General features: G+C 29.2%; 1 protein-coding gene across 3 annotated transcripts in view; it reads right to left on the bottom strand.

The window, feature by feature from the left end:
* Positions 1-18,775, bottom strand: part of tau (microtubule-associated protein tau) — a 102,825-nt gene that overhangs the window by 18,944 nt on the left and 65,106 nt on the right. For all 3 annotated transcript variants that reach the window (XM_065515841.1, XM_065515842.1, XM_065515843.1), the window contains 3 exons: positions 8,361-8,550; positions 6,724-6,926; positions 544-729 (listed from right to left, as the gene is read on the bottom strand). In XM_065515841.1, the coding sequence (XP_065371913.1) occupies positions 544-729; positions 6,724-6,926; positions 8,361-8,550 (579 nt within the window). The remainder of the gene's footprint in view (positions 1-543; positions 730-6,723; positions 6,927-8,360; positions 8,551-18,775) is intronic.

Genomic DNA, 18,775 nt, shown 5'->3' with positions numbered 1-18,775 from the left:
ATAGTAAATCTTGTTATAAAATGTCTATTGTCATTCACAAACCAAATAATGCAACAGCTAATATTCATTTAAATTTCGAATTTTTTCAATACAAGACATTAAAAAACTGGTATAAAATGGTTTCAGATGAAATGACTGCCAATTAAAATTTTGCAAGAAAATTATTAATTAACATAAAAATTAATAAAATAAACAAATTATTCAATAATAAATAATACATATCAAACTTTCATGCATTTTGTCTATGTGTATTAAATTAATCACAAAATAAAACACATGCCATTTTAATTTTTTGAAACCTTAAATTTTTTTTTAATAAGAAATAAATAATTTACATGCTTTAAGACCTAAATTAAAAAGTAGTAGAAATAAATATACAATAATAAATAATTTTTAAAATGCATGCCTTACTTAAGACTTAAACCCATAATAAAATACCTTTTCTATTATATTTTATAATATAGTTTAGGATTTATTCTTTGTCAATAATTTTTAGCCAATTTTGCTATAATAAAAACTGACATATTTTTACATAAAACTCACCTTGATGTCACCACCACCTGGTTGATGTTTAACATTGTCTTTGGAGCCAACTTTTGGCGTAGCCTTGTTCTTGAAATCAGTTTTAATTGATTCAATTTTCTTATCACCACCGCCTGGCTTGTGGCTGGCATTTTCTAAGGAACCAATTTTCGATTTGGCATTCCATTGTAATTTTGTTGAAATTATCTGCATTTCGAAAGTAATTAAAAATCATATAGATACATATGCATATAATATTCAAAGAAACTAAAATGATTTGATGAACTTTAATATGAATTATGAACCTTACTGTTGGCCAACATTTTGTTTTATAAAATTTCAGGATTCTGTTTTATGTTATGCTGAATAGTTTATATACGCCTACAAATTTAAGAATAGCTAAAACATTTACATTTACTTTTTATGTAAATCAATTAAATATTATTATAAAGTCCCAAATTCTAATTCTCAAAGCAAGAAGGTTAAGTAGGTATTGTTTACAACTGATACCTTATTGGTCGTGTCAGATCAGAAAATTTCTTATTCTTATACATATACATTAGAGTGACAGCCGATTTTTTTTTTAGATTTCAAAGAGTGCCGGGTGGATTATTGTGACACTAGGCCTAAATGTTAAGTGCTGAAAATTTGAGCCAAATCGGGCAACGATTTCTGGACGCGCATCGAGGTCAAAGTTCAGATATATGCAAAATTATACTATTTATATGGGATAAATAGGTGAAACTCGTTAAATTTCTGCATTGTTTTCTAGAAATGTATAGATTTATTTATATTAATGAATATTACATTAAACATTTTTTTTTGGAAGTTAACCCTGCATCTCCTTTGTGTCAAAATGACCCAAAAACTGTATTATCGCCAAAATTCGAAAAAATGCAAATTTTCCAGATATTTTAAAAATTTTGCTACTAAATAAATACTTTTGCAATTGAATGCAAAAGAATCGAAATGTGTACGTAATTATCGTTGTAATGAGATATAAGTGACAAAATTTGGTTAAAAAATGTAAAGTTATTACAAATTCGCCAGACCATTACGTGTTTCAGGCCACTTGAACAAAAAATTTAGGAAAAAAAATTAATATATTTCGAGAAAAATTAAAATAAAAGCTCATTTTTACTTAAAATATGTCCATATTTACTTGTATATAAGTTTTTGTCTTCGTAGGATACCGTTAACCTATTCGCAGGTATGGCCAAAAAAAATTATTTTTTTTAACGGCTGTTTCAAAACTCCATTTTCAAATTTTTAAAAATTTTGTTAAACAAATTTCAGATTTTTTCGATCATCACATTGGGGTTTATTGAGATCAAAATAGGGAATAAAAATATGAAAAAATTATGTCAATACCTCTTACAGTTTTTCCGTAATTGCGATTGAAATTTTGCGTTTTTCAAGAAAAACTAATTTTTTGTCCATATTTAGGCGAATGAGTCCAATTTCCTTAGTGTTATAAATTTTAAGTAAAACCTATTCTTAATATTATAGTCCTTATAATTTTAAATATGTTTTGAAAGTTTTACTAAAATCGGAAAACGATTACCTTTGAATCGTGAAGGTCAAAGGTCAAATTTTTCAATATTTGGAATTTCTAATGAAAAGATAGCGAAATGTTACATATTTTTGGGCCGATTTTCATGAAACTTGAGGAAAATATAACATAAAGTCCAGAATTTAAAATAACAGCACAAAAATGGAAATTAACCCTTAGCAGCACTTGGGGTCCAAATTATTCTCAACTTTTAAAATCAAGAAAAACACAACCATTTTGACCCCAAGTCCTCTTAAAGGTTAAAATTCATTTTTGCACTGTTGTTGTAAATGCTAGACCCCAATATATATTTTCCTCAAGTTTCATGAAAATCGGCCCAAAAATATGTAACATTTCGCTATCTTTTCATTAGAAATTCCAAATATTGAAAAATTTGACCTTTGACCTTCACGATTCAAAGTTAATCGTTTTCCGATTTTAAGGACTATAATATTATGAATAGGTTTTACTTAAAATTTATAACAGTAAGGAAATTGGACTCATTCGCCTAAATATGGACAAAAAATTAGTTTTTCTTGAAAAACGCAAAATTTCAATCGCAATTACGGAAAAACTGTAAGAGGTATTGACATAATTTTTTCATATTTTTATTCCCTATTTTGATCTCAATAAACCCCAATGTGATGATCGAAAAAATCTGAAATTTGTTTAACAAAATTTTTAAAAATTTGAAAATGGAGTTTTGAAACAGCCGTTAAAAAAAATTATTTTTTTTGGCCATACCTGCGAATAGGTTAACGGTATCCTACGAAGACAAAAACTTATATACAAGTAAATATGGACATATTTTAAGTAAAAATGAGCTTTTATTTTAATTTTTCTCGAAATATCTAAATTTTTTTTCTAAATTTTTTGTTCAATTGGCCTAAAACACGGTAATGGTCTGGCGAATTTGTAATAACTTTAACATTTTTTAATCAAATTTTGTCATTTATATTTCATTACAACGATAATTACGTACATATTTCGATTCTTTTGCATTCAATTGCAAAAGTATTTATTTAGTAGCAACATTTTTTCAAAAACTGAAAAATTTGCATTTTTCTCTAATTTTGGCGATAATACAGTATTGGGTCATTTTGAACCAAAGGAGATACAGGGTTAATTTCCAAAACTTTTTTTAATGTAATATTCATTAGTATAAATAATTCTACATATTTCTAGAAAACAATGCAGAAAGTTAACGAGTTTCACCTATTTATTCCATATTAACAGTAAAATTTTGCATATATCTGAACTTTGACCTCGATGCGCGTCCAGAAATCGTTGCCCGATTTGGCTCAAATTTTCAGCACTTAACATTTAGGCCTAGTGTCACAATATTCCACCCGGCACTCTTCAAAATTTTAACAAAATTTTTTTTCCATACAACTGATTGTCACTCTAATATACATATATATTCATTAGACAATTATGCAATCCACAACATTGTTGAACTGTTGTATCGCTGTAGGGCAGACATATTTTTTCAAACAACCTTTTTTGAAAACAAAATAAAAAACAAGTTAGAGTACTATATTTGGCTGAGCCGAATTTTATATACCATCACCAAAGTAGTCGTGGTTTTTTGCTTATATATCAGCCATTTATGGGCAGATTTTCTCGACTTTAAATATCAATCTAGTTGAACTCTAGTGTATATATTGATGTATCAATGTAAATTATTTGGGGGGGACAGACGGGCAGACGAACATGGCTACATCGACATCGCTATCTAAAGGGTCTTTCATTAAGCGCTTTCTATCATTAATTTTATCCTGGTTGGCGGGAATCCGAAATATCCAATTTTCCATGCCAGAGTCTCGCATAAATAAAGTTGAATTGGACCGATGGCATGGGTTATTTTGGCTTTGAGAGTGGCTGTGGTTTGTGTATTATTCGCATAGTCCTACGACCTAAGAAAACCTCACAAGAAAAAGTCTAACGGGGTCAAATCGCACGATCTCGATGGCCAGTTCGCAGCACCTCAACGAGAGATCACAATGCTCTCAAATCGCTCTTGCAAACTGATTAAATGAGAGACAATTCGACAGATATGGCTTCAACAATATGGCTACTAACAACTGTCAAAGTTTGGAAGTCCCTATTGGAACACCCTTTATAATTATCCAGAATATATATATTGGAAATTACAAAACAAAGCAATTAAAATATTGTACAACAATACATTCACTAGTTGTGAATTGGGTAAATGTTATTAAATATTTAAATATAATAAGATTGTAGCAATTTCATAATCAAAACTTAAACACAATAAACTTAATCTCAATAATCTTTTTCATTAAATTCTCTAAAATAATTCAATGTCATTTAAAAGAACAAGTCACTCCTTAGTAATAAAATATGTATATCTATATTTACGTACTATTATATTGAATTCGTTATTTCATGTTATGCAGCAAAAAAAAAGAAAAATTTTTTTTAAATAATACAGCTAAAAGTGTTTTCAGAAACATATGTAACGATACTCGTACTAGTGAGATGTCTCAACTTCTAATCAACCGTGAAATTAAAAATTATTAACCAAAATAAAAAAGAGAATACAGAAAAAAAACCTACATAAAAGAAAATCATAAATTTGTTTTTGTCTAAATACATAAAGTGCTTTTGTTTGTCTGCTTTTTATTTATTTCGAAATACTCTTGAGAAATTCTTGACACAAACTACATTTTGTTTTCTATAGTGTTTAAAAGAAAACTCATAAAAATATTTCAAGTCATATTATATTTGAAGAATACTTAAGCTACGGTCACATTATATCCCAGCAAAAAAAAAATAGTGAAGTATTTCTTACTGAAATTTATTTGAATCACTTTAACGGCAGAAGTGACTGCATGTTATTTTTTATATTAATATCAAGCCAATTAATAGATACCTAAATGTCTTATCATCTGAGTTGCTAGTTTAGACATTTTTATATAAATCAGAAACTTTTCTTCAAAATTATACAAGTTTGGAGAGCGCTGAGGGGAGTCATATTCCTTTTAATGAACCAATTTTTATTTTACAAGCTGCCCGCTAGCCGCCATTCCAACTATGAACCCATGTAAATAGAAATCAACTGAGAAACACCTCAACACTGACTATGTGGAATTTCATTAAGATATTTGGAGCTACCAAATTGTTTCCCAAATAAAAAAATTCTAAACCACTGATCACCGGCCCATTCTGTCGGATGTAGGTGGTGTAAATAATGATGAGATTAGATGGAGTAAAATAATACGAATACCGTTTCAGAAAACTTATGCTTTTTTCAACAATTGAAAAAGATATTTAGTCCAGGGGGTAATTGCGTAATTCGATTCGAAAATAAAATCATTCGAATATTTTTGATTTATACGTTATGGAAATTCGAAAATGTTTTCTTTCGAATCGAATTACACAATAATGCCCCAGAATTCCACAATATTTACTAACAAAATAAGGAATAGAGTAGGAGAAAGAATGAAGCCTCGGTACTCCTGAATTAATCTTGAACTCGTTTGAGGAGATTCCATCTACAACAACTCATATATTGTGATCCCTGAGAAAACCCGATATAAATCAAAATTTTTTTGTCTCTCTCTACGAGAGTCATACTGGTGGTTGGTTTTTAGTTTACCATACTCTCCATAACATTGGAAAGTGAAGAACAAATTGCTATTGGTTGATCATTTTCAGAGTTGTAAGCTTCTCCCTTTTTAGAAATTGGCGTTACATTAACAATCTCCCAACATATAGGAATTTCGCCGGCATGGTAAAAAGTGCTAATAATCATCTATAATCACTAAATAATGTGGATAAAAATATGATTTGATGTATGTAGGACCCCTTTCACAATAGGCAATTTAGTTGCGCAAGTCTCTTGCCCAACAACAAAACAACATGTAAAATTTTCTTCTCCTTAACCCGACATTACCTATGGCATCTACAAACACAAGAGACTTGCGCAACTAAATTGCCTAGCGTGAAAGGGGTCTAAGAGAATACTCTTTAATTAAATAAATGAAATTTGTATCTTTATTTCGATAAATATTTGTCCTATGTGACCGTAGCTTTATATATAACTACGCCATTTTCAATTGGTGTTGAACGAAATTAAAACAATTTTTATAAGAGATTTTTAAATTTCAAAATCCACTTGCAATACATCAAGTTTTTATTATTATAAGGTTATATTAACACAAAATATTGGGACATAAAAATTTTATAATACACAAACGAAACAATTTTTGGAAGAGTCGTAAATTTGTAATTGCTGTATTTTACAGGTATAGGATAGAGGGAACAGCTTGAATTCCATAGATTTCTAAACCATAAAATGTGTTTACATATTTAAGTTTTATTCCACGATATTGAGGGATAACTGTAAAACACTGGCTGTTCAATGAAAAACTAAAAGTTTTCAAAATGTTTGCTATTTTTGTGTGAAAAACATGTATATTGCAAGAAGGTATTTTCAAAAATTCTAAATTGTTGAAATTTTAAATATTTCTTAGCACAACATCAATTGAAAATGGTGTATGTAGTTAAAATAATGAAAAATATTCAAATATATCAATACAGTTAAATGAATTGTATAACTGTGTCGATTTATGTAGTATTAGTATTATTTATTCTAAATTTAATAAGTCCACTCTCTTTCTTACCTTTTTCTCGCCTCCTTTTGGTATATATTTATCATTCTTAGCCTCAATTCTTGGAGCGGCTTTAATTTCAATTTTCTTCGATTCGATTTTGACATTGCCACCACCTGGCTTGTAGCTGGCATTATCGAGAGATCCAATTTTGGAGCGTACGGCCTTCAAATTAGGTGAAGGAGCGTGTCCAACTTGAATTTTATTCATTGGAACTGAAAATAAAGGAACATTTTATTACAAACAATTTCTTTAACTGTAGGCAAAGCGACAAATACTTTAATAAATAATAACAAATGAAAACTGAATTTAAAGTAATTTCACTTTCTAAAGAAGCTTTTGCGGAGCAACCACACATTATTTAGAACGCTTTTGCATCCAGGGGGTTACTCGACTCGAAAGAAAATCATTTCGAATTACAATGTATTTAGGACATATTTTCGAACATTTAAGTTTTCGGATTGAGTTACACAGTAACCGCCCAGTTCTTTAATCAATGTTTTTTATTTAAAATTCTCACACTCGAAACTAGTTCTATAGAAGCTTTACCACAAATACACTCATTCTTAGGAACAGTTCTAGAACTAGTTCTCCTGTCATGTTAGGAACTATTTTCAAGAAGCAGATGAGGAATTGTTATTGTTTCTATGATTAATTTATAGAATTACATATAAACGAGAATTCGTTTCCCAAATATTGTCGCAGAATGATGTACATTTGTAAAATTCCTTGATAAGTATACTAGGGTGGCCCTTTATTAACCGAAAGTTGGATTTTGGCCATTCTCACCCCCCAGTTTGGTGAACATTAGTAAAAAAATCATCCTGAAAAAAAATTTTAGTTAATCGGTTGGGGTTAAGACGTGCCGCAAGCCCTCTGAAGTTTTGTGATGCATTTATAAGGGGAAAAAATGCATTTTTTTCAGTTTTTGTAAAAATGTTGCCATTAAAAAAATTTTTACAAAAACTGAAAAAAATGCATTTTTTCCCCTTATAAATGCATCTCAAAATTTCAGAGGGCTTGCTGCACGTCTTAACCCCAACCGATTTAACTAAAATTTTTTCAGGATGATTTTTTACTAATGTTCACCAAACTGGGGGGTGAGAATGGCCAAAATCCAACATTCGTTTATTAAGGGCCACCCTAATGTATACATATGGGGGATTTTATTTCAAGTGAACCAACTTTGGAAATTGGTGTCTTCGGGATGTAAATGTAACTCTCTTTTTTTTTTGCTCAAAAGAAAGCTTATGTCTATTCCTTTATGAGCTCGGAAAACATCGATTTCAAAAGTTGGTTCATTTGACATGAAATCCCCTATATAATAAATTTTCCAATGATTTTAATTATTTGACGGAATAATATTTTTGTTTTTCCAAAAGAAAATTAAAGTTAATAAGTATTTTTTAGAACTAGTCTAGCTAGAAATATTGTATAGCTAGTGCCATAGAACTAGTGCGACATCATTAATTACAAGGCTTTCAGTGGTTCTGATAACACTCGTTCTGGAACTATATTTTTAGAATAAGTTCTAAAAATGTTCATGGGCTTTACTTAACAAATAATTTGAATACAAAATGTTTTCCAATCGAATTTTCTATAATGCTTAAACAAACCACAAATTCAAACTGAAATATTTTCTAACTTACCTTTCTTGACTGGTTCCGGTTCAGGTGTTTTCAATAGCAAACGATTACGTGAAGTACTACGCGATTTCGTAGATTTAGTAGATGGTGTAGTACTGGGTGGTCGTGAAGTAGTTGCTAACTTTTCTGGTTTCGATGATACCGAAGTTGGAGTCTTAGCTGGTGAACTGGGCGAACCAGGTCCGTTGCGTTCCTAAGCAATTATAAACAAAAGAGTTTTTCAATCATAATTATATTAATTTAAATTTTAGTATTTTAATTAATAGGTACAAATAAAAAGTTAGTATCAGCCGTTATAATTAAATGCATTTTGATACGATTGCTGTTAATTCCTCTTGTCTTGCTTCCAATTATATAACAATTAAATAAATTATTTTTTTTATTATAGTTAGTTTAATTTGCAGTAATTTCGTAGACTACTAAAAACAAAACAGCGATGTCTTTCACTATTTGCAAAGTTCTGACAATTTCTTGACTTGTATAAATTTTCGCTACAAAGGACGAAATATTTAAGTTTTCATGTTGTTTTATCGATGGTGTTGCATGTGTGTGTATGATTTTACATGTATTGTACATATTTTATTTATTTATTTTTTTTGTCTTTTTTATTGTTATTTTAATGGTTGTAGTTGTTTTAGAGAAGGAAAACATAACAAAAATAACAAAAACAAAAACAACAAAAAAAAACTCGTTGATAAATTACATTTATCTAAGAACTGTGTTGAAGAATAAACAAAAACGAAAGTATGACTCCTTCATTTAGATATGACAATACAAAAAAATTTAAAAGAATTATACAAACTATTCATAAATAGTTTTAGTTAGTACACAAGTTTATGAATATTCAAACAAATTTTAATATTACGCTCGAAAGTAAATGTTGGTAGAAGTTGTTTGTATATTTAACTGCTAGAGACAAAATTAATTAGGGGAGCTTCACCTTAACTTTCACCAGTATTGTTTCATTTAAGGGTATCAAGTCATATAACACCGTAAGTCATATAACTGCGTTTTCAGTTTTTCATTTCGTGATCATGTTTCCTTTTAAAAGAATTTCAAATTTTCAGGAGGAGTACATTTTTAAAAAAATGTTTTAAAATACTTCTGATCATCCTACTATGTCAAATTTGGTGTCAAATGATCAAGAAGAGTTGTAAAATATTTCGTATTATTTTGATTTTATCCTGTAAGGATCAAATGATTTCAAAAATGTCCTTTCAAATTTTTATCCTTGAATATCCTTTTAGATTTCCAATAATTTTTTTTTAAAAAAATCTTGAGTTAAAAATCCAAATATTGAATACCACATGCCAAAATTTCATCCTTCTATCATAACTACTTAAGTGTTAAAAAATATTTTAAATTTGAATTATTTGATTTTTTATATTTTATTTTAATATTTCATTCGAAAAAAATATAACAAAATCCGTTGTGAAAAACAACAAAGAAGACTTTTTAATAAACAAGTAAAATGGTATAGTCGGGCAAGTCCGACCTTATGATACCCTACACCGGGTATATGATTATAAAGAGTTTTCTTTTGATTTGAAACTTATTTGTGTTGAATCTTATTTGAATACACACATTTTGGTAGTGGGCCTTATATGGAAGCTATGACTAATTAAGGACCAATCGTCACAAAATTTGGAGGGATGAATTGCGAATATATGAAACATATTTGTGTTGAATTTTGTTTGGATACTGACATATTTCAGAGATTTTTGTATATTAATGACATTTTCGAGAATGTTGCTTATATGGGAGGTATGGAATATGTACGATCGGTCGTCACGAAATTTGGTCGTGAGAGTTCGGCTTACATAAAACTTAATAGTGCTGAATTTGGTTTGAATATGTTTATAATTAAGATATTTATGAGAGCTTAACTATTTTCAAATAGGCCAATTGTATGGGGGCTAGGATAAATAATGGGCTGATTCTAACCAAATTCAATAGTCTTTGTTCTTGGGGCAATATAAAGGTTTGTGCCAAATTTTGTCGGATTTACTTTAAACCTGCGACCTGTAGTTTGATTACAAGGTTTACATGGATGGACGGACATCGCTTAGTCGACTCAGAAAGTGATCCTGAACAGATTAGTATACTTTAAGGTGGGTGTTGGGACAATATTTTTGTATGTTGCAAACAATAGCCCTAACCCATTATACCTCCCCCACTATGGTGGTGTAGTGTGTAGTTTATAAACATGCACTTTTCTTAATAAAACTTTTTTGTATACTAATAAATTTTTTTTTATATTTTAATTTGACCTTTATATATATAAAGGATGAAATTTTGACATTTAGTATAGAATATTAAAGGAATTTATTGGCAATCTTAAAGGATAAACATTTTAAAGGACATTTTTGACATCTTTTGATCCTTACAGGATAAAATAAATATAATACAAAATATTTTACAACTCTTCTTGTTCTTTTGACATACAATTTGTCATTGTTGGAATAGCAGGAGTATTTTTAAATATTTTTTGAAAAATGCACTTCTTTAAAACTTAGAAGTCCTTAAAAAAGGACACAGGATCACGAAATGAAAAACTGAAAACACAGTTTTTCTCCATTAAATTTATAGATTCAGACGTATTTGTCGGACGGTGTAATCCATTAAATTTGATACGAAAAACATCATGCAATTATATTTTATATTTAAACATATATTGATTGGTAAATAAAATATAAAAAACTATTTTTAATTATTTTATTTTGTTGCTAACAATACAATAATTTTCTAATATGCATATGTATGAGTTAAATGGGGGGTAGAGACAATTATGGACTGATCCTCATAAGAGATGGTAGAAAGATTTGGGTTCATATGAGCAGCCGCAGAACAAAATGTACTTTTTCAAATTTTTTTACAAATTGATTTTTTGGTATTTTTATAATATTTGGGTCAATCAATTTCCCAAAAATTTTAAATTTCCAAAAATTTACCTTTTGTTCTGCGGCTCCTCATATAAAACATGTTTATGTCCAATTTCATCACGATATTAAATGATGGCGTATCTTTTGAACTCGCTGTTTGTTTTTAATAACTTATATGTCATTTTCTCAATTAGTTATTGAACATTATAGTGTAAACAACAAAGTTTTTATGTTTGCTTCGATAATGTCGTATTTTGTGCCAACGAATTGTCAAATGCGGGAAGTTTTGCTTTACTTCTAGAATTTGAATAAAAAAAACTGCCGCTGAAGCACACCATTTGCTCACCAAAGCTTATGGTGAATGTGTTCCATCGGTTTCAACGTGAAAGAGATGGTTTGTGCGTTTCAGAAGTGGTGATTTTGACACAGAAGACAAAGATCGCCCTGGCTGGTCAAAAAAGTTTGAATTGGAGGCATTACTCCATGAATATTGTTGTAAAACTCAACAAGAGCTTGTAAAATCAATTTCAAAACGTTTGCGAGCAGCAGGGAAGAGAGGCATTGAAAGAGAGGATTGAAAGCTATAAAAAAAAATAATTTTTGCTCCGAATTATTACTTGCGATGAAAAATGGATCCATTACGATAACCCGAAGCGTAAGAGATCGTATGTAAAGCCTGACCAAACAGCCGAATAGACACCAAAGCCAAATATTCATGGCACAAAGGCAATTCTCTGTACTTGGTGGGAGCAAATGGGTCCTATCTATTATGAGCTGCTGACTAGACCATCACAGGAAACCTGTACCAAATGCAACTGATTCGTTTGAAGCCCAGAATATGCGTCCAGACATGAAACCGTAATATTCCATCATGGCAACGCTCGGCCACATGTTGCAATCCCTGTTAAAAAGTATTTAGAATGAAGTAGGGACCTGTCTGACTACTATTTGTTTCTATATATTTATTGCTGTTCAAACAGTATTCCAGGGGGGGTTCTATTTGTATGGCGACTAGGTGAAATCTTGGACCGATAATGCCCATTTTCAATACCAACAGAGAGTATTTGTGTATTTCAGCCAGCTAGCTCCTTTCTTTTGGTAACTATCGTGTTTTCAACAGACAGACTGAAAGGCGGACGGACATAGCTAGATCGTCTTAGAATCTGATGAGGACCAGATATACATTAGAGTGTCCCTTAGAATTAAATTTTTTGAAATGTTGAAACGGTACCCGCTGAAAACTTTCGTAATGACCTAAAATACAACCAAAAAAATTTTTAGCTTGTTCTAAGAAGGACAGCCAGTGCCGACTTTCGATTTGAAGTCTAGTATTTACAATAACAGTACAAAAATGGAAATTAACCCTTAATAGCACTTGGGGTCCAAATGACCCTGAACATTTTAAATCACGAAAAACACAGTCATTTTGACCCCAATGAAGATAAAAACTCATATACAAGTAAATATGGATATACATATTTTAAGTAAAAATAAACTTTTGTTTTAATATTTCTCAAAATATATTTTTTTTGTTCCTACATTTCTTGTTCTAGTGGCCTGAGACACGTTAATGGCCTGGCGATTTTTAATAACTTTAACATTTTTTAACCAATTTTTGTCTTTTATATCTCATTAGAACGACAATTACGTACACATTTCGATTCTTTTAAATTAAATTGCAAAAGTAGTTACTTAATAGCAAAATTTAAAAAAAAACTGAAAAAAATCATTTTTTCCCCTCAAAACTAAATCGAAAGTCGGCACGGGTTGCTCTTCTTAGAACAAGCTAAAAATTAGTTTGGTGGTAGTTTAGGTCATTACGAAAGTTTTCAGCGAGTACCGTTTCAACATTTCAAAATATATTTTGAAATGTTGATGGTAGGTATACAAATATTTACTAATCTCCCCAATTTGTTCCATCCAACTTTGTGATTTTAAGTACTCGAATACATATACATAAGTAATACAAAAAATTCAATTTAAAAAATAAAAAAAAATTTTGTGTGAATAATTTGTGTTAGGTTTAAGCCATATATTATATGTGTATGTTTAGAAAATTTCAGATTTTACAAAATGCAGACTAAAAATGTTACACTAATTTTGTTTCCAAAACTAAACGATATCAGTTTAGTTTAATTTCAAAGTACCATAAACATATGTATTCGCTACTAAATCGGTATTTAAATTAATGATATTTTTCATTTAATCCATATATTATATGTGTATGTTTAGAAAATTTCAGATTTTACAAAATACAGACTAAAAATGTTTCACTAATTTTCTTTCCAAAACTAAACGAAATCAGTTAATTCTTTATTTCAAACTGAATATCATTCAAATGATAGAAAACTAAAAATATTTTCTGTTCAGGAACTTATGACAATCATGTTTTATTATGGATTTGCGAAATTTAACTTTTATTTTGTTAACTGTCTAATTTGTTTTGAGTGTACAAATTACAAAGTTATCTAAAACGCTGTATATAATATGTAAAATGAATTTATTGTTTACCATATTTTAATCCAACATACAAACCTTTATATTATGTTTATAATTTTCACTAGGACGTGTATGAGAGAGGGTATGTTAGTGAAAATTTGTTATAAGTTTAGTTTAGTTTTTCTTTTAAATGCGATATTTTTTGGCAGTTATGTATGAACGTGTATGAACGTTATTGACAAGGTAAAAATTTATTATCGCGTTCACAAATTTCTCGGTAGAATTAAAAAGCACCTGTTCTATACAACTTTTTATTTGTTGAAATAATAAATTTAGTGATTTTTTGTAATATTATTGTTTATAAGTAAAAAAGAAATACTCTTCCGTTACAATTTATAGTTTGTATTTGAGACACCGTTTGCGTCAGCCTGTCTAAAACGTTCTGTAAACAAGAGTTTGTCTTTGGGTTTGTTGAAACCTCATAAACATGATTTTTTTCCCATTTGTTAAATGTTCAATAAAGCGTAACACATTTTTTTTTGTTATTAATGCATTTTATTCTTTAAATTTTCTTGTACTTATATGTTTTTGTTTTATTTTTTTATTTGTTGATCTTAATTGCCGAGTAATGAAATTTGTCTAGTTATTTAATTTGTTATAAATGAGTTTACGTAGGTTCTTGCTTATTTTTGGGAGTTTGTTTTTTTTATTTTTGAAAACTAATTGTTTTTTGTTTAATGAGTAAGAATTGTTGTTGTCTTATGAAATTGTATGGCTCATATATTATGGATATTACATCATTTGTTATATGGGTAAGTTCATGTTTTGTATTATTTTAAAATTTCCTTATTTGGATTTGAAAAGATCAGATCATGATTTGAGAAGTCCCGAACAAAAATCTCATATTCATTATATAACACCGTCCGATAAATATAGAAAAAATACGTTAGACACGAACCGGATGATATACGCCTGAAACTATAAATTTAATGGAGAAAAACTGTGTTTTCGGTTTTTCATTTCGTGATCCTGTGTCCTTTTTTAAGGACTTCAAAGTTTCAAAGAAGTACATTTTTCAAAAAATATTTAAAAATACTCCTGCTATTCCAACAATGACAAATTGTATATCAAAAGAACAAGAAGAGTTGTAAAATATTTTGTATTATCTTTAATTTATCCTGTAAGGATCAAAAGATGTCCAAAATATCCTTTAAAATTTTTATCCTTTTAAAAAAATAGTGCGTTAAAGACCCAAATATTCTATACTAAATGTCAAAATTTCATCCTTTATATATATAAAGGTCAAATTAAAATATAAAAAAATGTATTAGTATACAAAAAAGTTTTATTAAGAAAAGTGCATGTTTATAAACTACACACTACACCACCATAGTGGGGGAGGTATAATGGGTTAGGGCTGTTGTTTGCAACATACAAAAATGTGACGATCGGTCAACAATATTCCATAGCTCCCATATAAGCAACATTCTCGAAAATGTCATTAATATACATAAATCTCTGAAATATGTCAGTATCCAAACAAAATTCAACACAAATATGTTTCATATATTCGCAATTCATCCCACCAAATTTTGTGACGATTGGTCCTTAATTAGTCATAGCTCCCATATAAGGCCCACTACCGAAAATGTGTGTATTCAAATAAGATTCAACACAAATAAGTTTCATATCAAAAGAAAACTCTTTATAATCATATACCCGGTGTAGGGTATCATAAGGTCAGGCTTGCCCGACTATACCATTTTACTTGTTTATTAAAAAGTCTTCTTCGTTGTTTTTCACAACGGATTTTGTTATATTTTTTTCGAATGAAATATTAAAATAAAATATAAAAAATCAAATAATTAAAATTTAAAATATTTTTTAACACTTAAGTAGTTAAGATAGAAGGATGAAATTTTGGCGTGTGGTATTCAATATTTGGATCTTTAACTCACTATTTTTTTAAAAAAAATTATTAGAAATCTAAAAGGATATTCAAGGATAAAAATTTGAAAGGACATTTTTGACATCTCTTGATCCTTACAGGATAAAATAAAAATAATACGAAATATTTTTTAACTCTTCTTGATCATTTGACAACAAATTTGACATAGTAGGATGATCAGAAGTATTTTAAAGCATTTTTTTAAAAATGTACTCCTCTGAAAATTTTAAGTCCTTTTAAAAGAAAACAGGATTACGAAATGAAAAACTGAAAACGCAGTTTTTCTCCATTTAATTTATTGTTTCAGACGTATATCATCCGGTTCGTGTCTAATATTTAGTGTCGTACGGTGCATTGTGCCATCGATTTTCGATAGTTTTTGGCATGAGGAAAAAACGACATATCAAACAAATAATTTTCGAGGCGCCTAAATTTCAGAAAAAGTAAAAAATTACCTTTTCCCAACTTTTAGTTTTTAAGGTTTTTTTTAAGTAGGTAATAATGAAAAATCTACTGAAATCAGACGATTTTTTTTTTATCCACTAAAAAAACCTTACACTTGAAAAGCGAACAAGTGATGTCATACAAATACCGTTTTCAAAGATTTTTAAATACCATCAAAACAATTGTTTTGAAACAACTGTTTTACGGTGCATCGTAGTACTTTAGTACCTCTAACTCACACATTTTTGGACCGATTTAAAAATTTTAAACAGTTACGGAATGGCAAAGAATTAACCTTTCATAAAATTCATTTTGAAGCGTAATTCGTTTTTTCTAAACCCATTCGTTATGTTGACGAACATCACTCAAAACGGTTTTTTGAACTTCTGAATTTGAGTGTGTTTCTGAAATTTTTTACACAATTTCTAATGGATAAAAATATATTTAAAAAAAATATTTTCGCAATAGTAATTTGTTTTAATGTCCAGTTTTTTTTGAATTGTCCAGCTTTTTAAAGCCCAATGTCCCAAACCCCAGGGATTTCCAGGGTTGCCACTAGCATGAGTGAGTGGGCCCTCCAAAGTTAGTGGGGGTCGGTCATACATTTAGACTCGATTGGGGCACTTTAAATGGGTCAAAGTGGGATTTTTCAAAATTTTACCTTTCGGTCAAAATAATGAACATCAGAATTCATTTTAGAGGTATGGTTCCTTGGGCAAAGTTTCTTATTTTGATCCCTAGAGTATGATTTTTCTTGTCACTTAGGCGATTTTTACACATGTATCATAAAAATAAGTAAAACTTCATCTAACTTACAAAAGTTAGTTTAAGTTTTTAAACAATTATTTTTTTATTACAAATACTTATAAATTTGTTGCTAATGAAAAAAAATTCGAATATTTCGTAAACAATGTTTTGTAGATTTCTTCTAGTAGATTCCAAGAACAAAAATTTAGAAGTTACGGATTTATTTCCACTTTTTTTTTAATTTTCCCCACAGTTCTGTAATTTAACTGTCATAGTTTTTTCAAGTTTTATTCTAATAAGAATCTAATTAGCACTACCTCATTTTGGTATAGAAATCCGAATCATGAAATGACTGAAATGTTAACTACATACCCTCCTCTAATTTGAAATTGCTCATCTCCAATTAAATTCCTTCACACATTCTACAACACTGATTTTGATTTTGAAAAATCTGAACCAATTAGAGCTATATCTAGCCATTCATCCGATAATATATTAAAAATTATTATATCTATATAATATATCTTTTATTATTTCAAAAAACTTGAAATTGATTTCGTGGAAGTTTTGTGGGAAATAGGAAAAAGTAGCTAAAAACTACAGTCAACAATTAGTATAGTATTAGTATGATTAAACATGGCTGTGGTTTTTTGAAGGTGTGGGCTGCATGTCAGCTACAGGACCTGGCAATCTTGTATTTATTGCAAGTACAATGAACAGCCGAGACTACTCACAAATTTTAAAGGACAATTTGAAAGTAAGTGCTGAAAATTTAGGTCTCCATTTGTCTTTCAGCTAGACAATGACCCAAAGTACACCTCCAGAATTGTTAAGGAGACCTTGTTCCAGACCTTAACCCAATAGAGCACCTGTGGGAAATTTTAGACCGAAATATTGGAAACCACATTTCATCTAAGGACCGTCTTTAACGGAAGAGGGGGACGAAATTATTAAAGATATAACTGAACATCTTGTAAACTCCATGAAAAGACCACTAGAGACCATACTTAAGCTGAATGGAGGACCGAAAAAAGATGAACCTTTTATTTTCGGATTTTGTTAATATATAATAGAGCGTTATCCATCAACTGTATACTACTTTTTCCTTTTTCCCATAAAACTTCCACGAAATAAATTTTAATTTTCCAAGTTTTTTAAAATAATAAAAGATTAAACTCTTAATTTAATTTTAAGTTTATTCAAGCTTATATATTTCTTTCTCAAATAAAATGTAACAGAAAAAAGTCAACAAAGTTTTTGATTTTGCAAAAAAAAGTCAAAAATTGCTTGTTTTGAGTTACAAAACATTTATTTTGATAGATATCGAACTCGTATCCCACTAAGCGACCAAATATGTCTTCAAGGAAAATACCTAACCTTTATTTTAAGAAAAAAAGGGCCCATTTTGAAAAAAAGTCAAACAAGATTTTGATTTCGGAAAAAAAAATAAAATTTTTTTTTTTTTTTGTGTTAATATTTTTTTTCGAAAGATTGAAGAAATAGCTATCTAAACTATTTGGGAAACATTTTGCTAACAGCAATAGGTAATAAGTTACATGGATGATTTTGATTTTTGGCAGGTTTTAATATAGAAATTAAATTTAACTCAAATAAGTTTTATTTGCACAGAAATCAAGCTACATTTTTTTGTTTGTTTGTGATCAGTAAATAATTTGCTCATATACTCGCTGTAGAGAATTATGTGGTAAGGCTTGACCTACTACTACAGTGGTGGCCAGGAATTTAAGACAAAAATTGTTTGCTAAATTCCATGTAATTGTCAATTATTTTTTCAAATATTTCCACAAATATGTATGCATGAGGACTGTTTTAGCACACAAGTGTGTTTTATTCGACTGTGTCAATTCATATATATTCACCATGAACACATAAAATTTTTCTACAACTTGACCAAAAAATTTTTTTTTTAAATAGACATATTTTCTCACATTTATATC

This window comes from Calliphora vicina, chromosome 1 (genome assembly GCF_958450345.1).
Source record: "Calliphora vicina chromosome 1, idCalVici1.1, whole genome shotgun sequence".
Classification (NCBI taxonomy): domain Eukaryota; kingdom Metazoa; phylum Arthropoda; class Insecta; order Diptera; family Calliphoridae; genus Calliphora; species Calliphora vicina.
The sequence above is the reverse complement of the archived record's forward strand: the minus strand, read 5'-3'. Positions and strand labels throughout refer to the sequence as shown.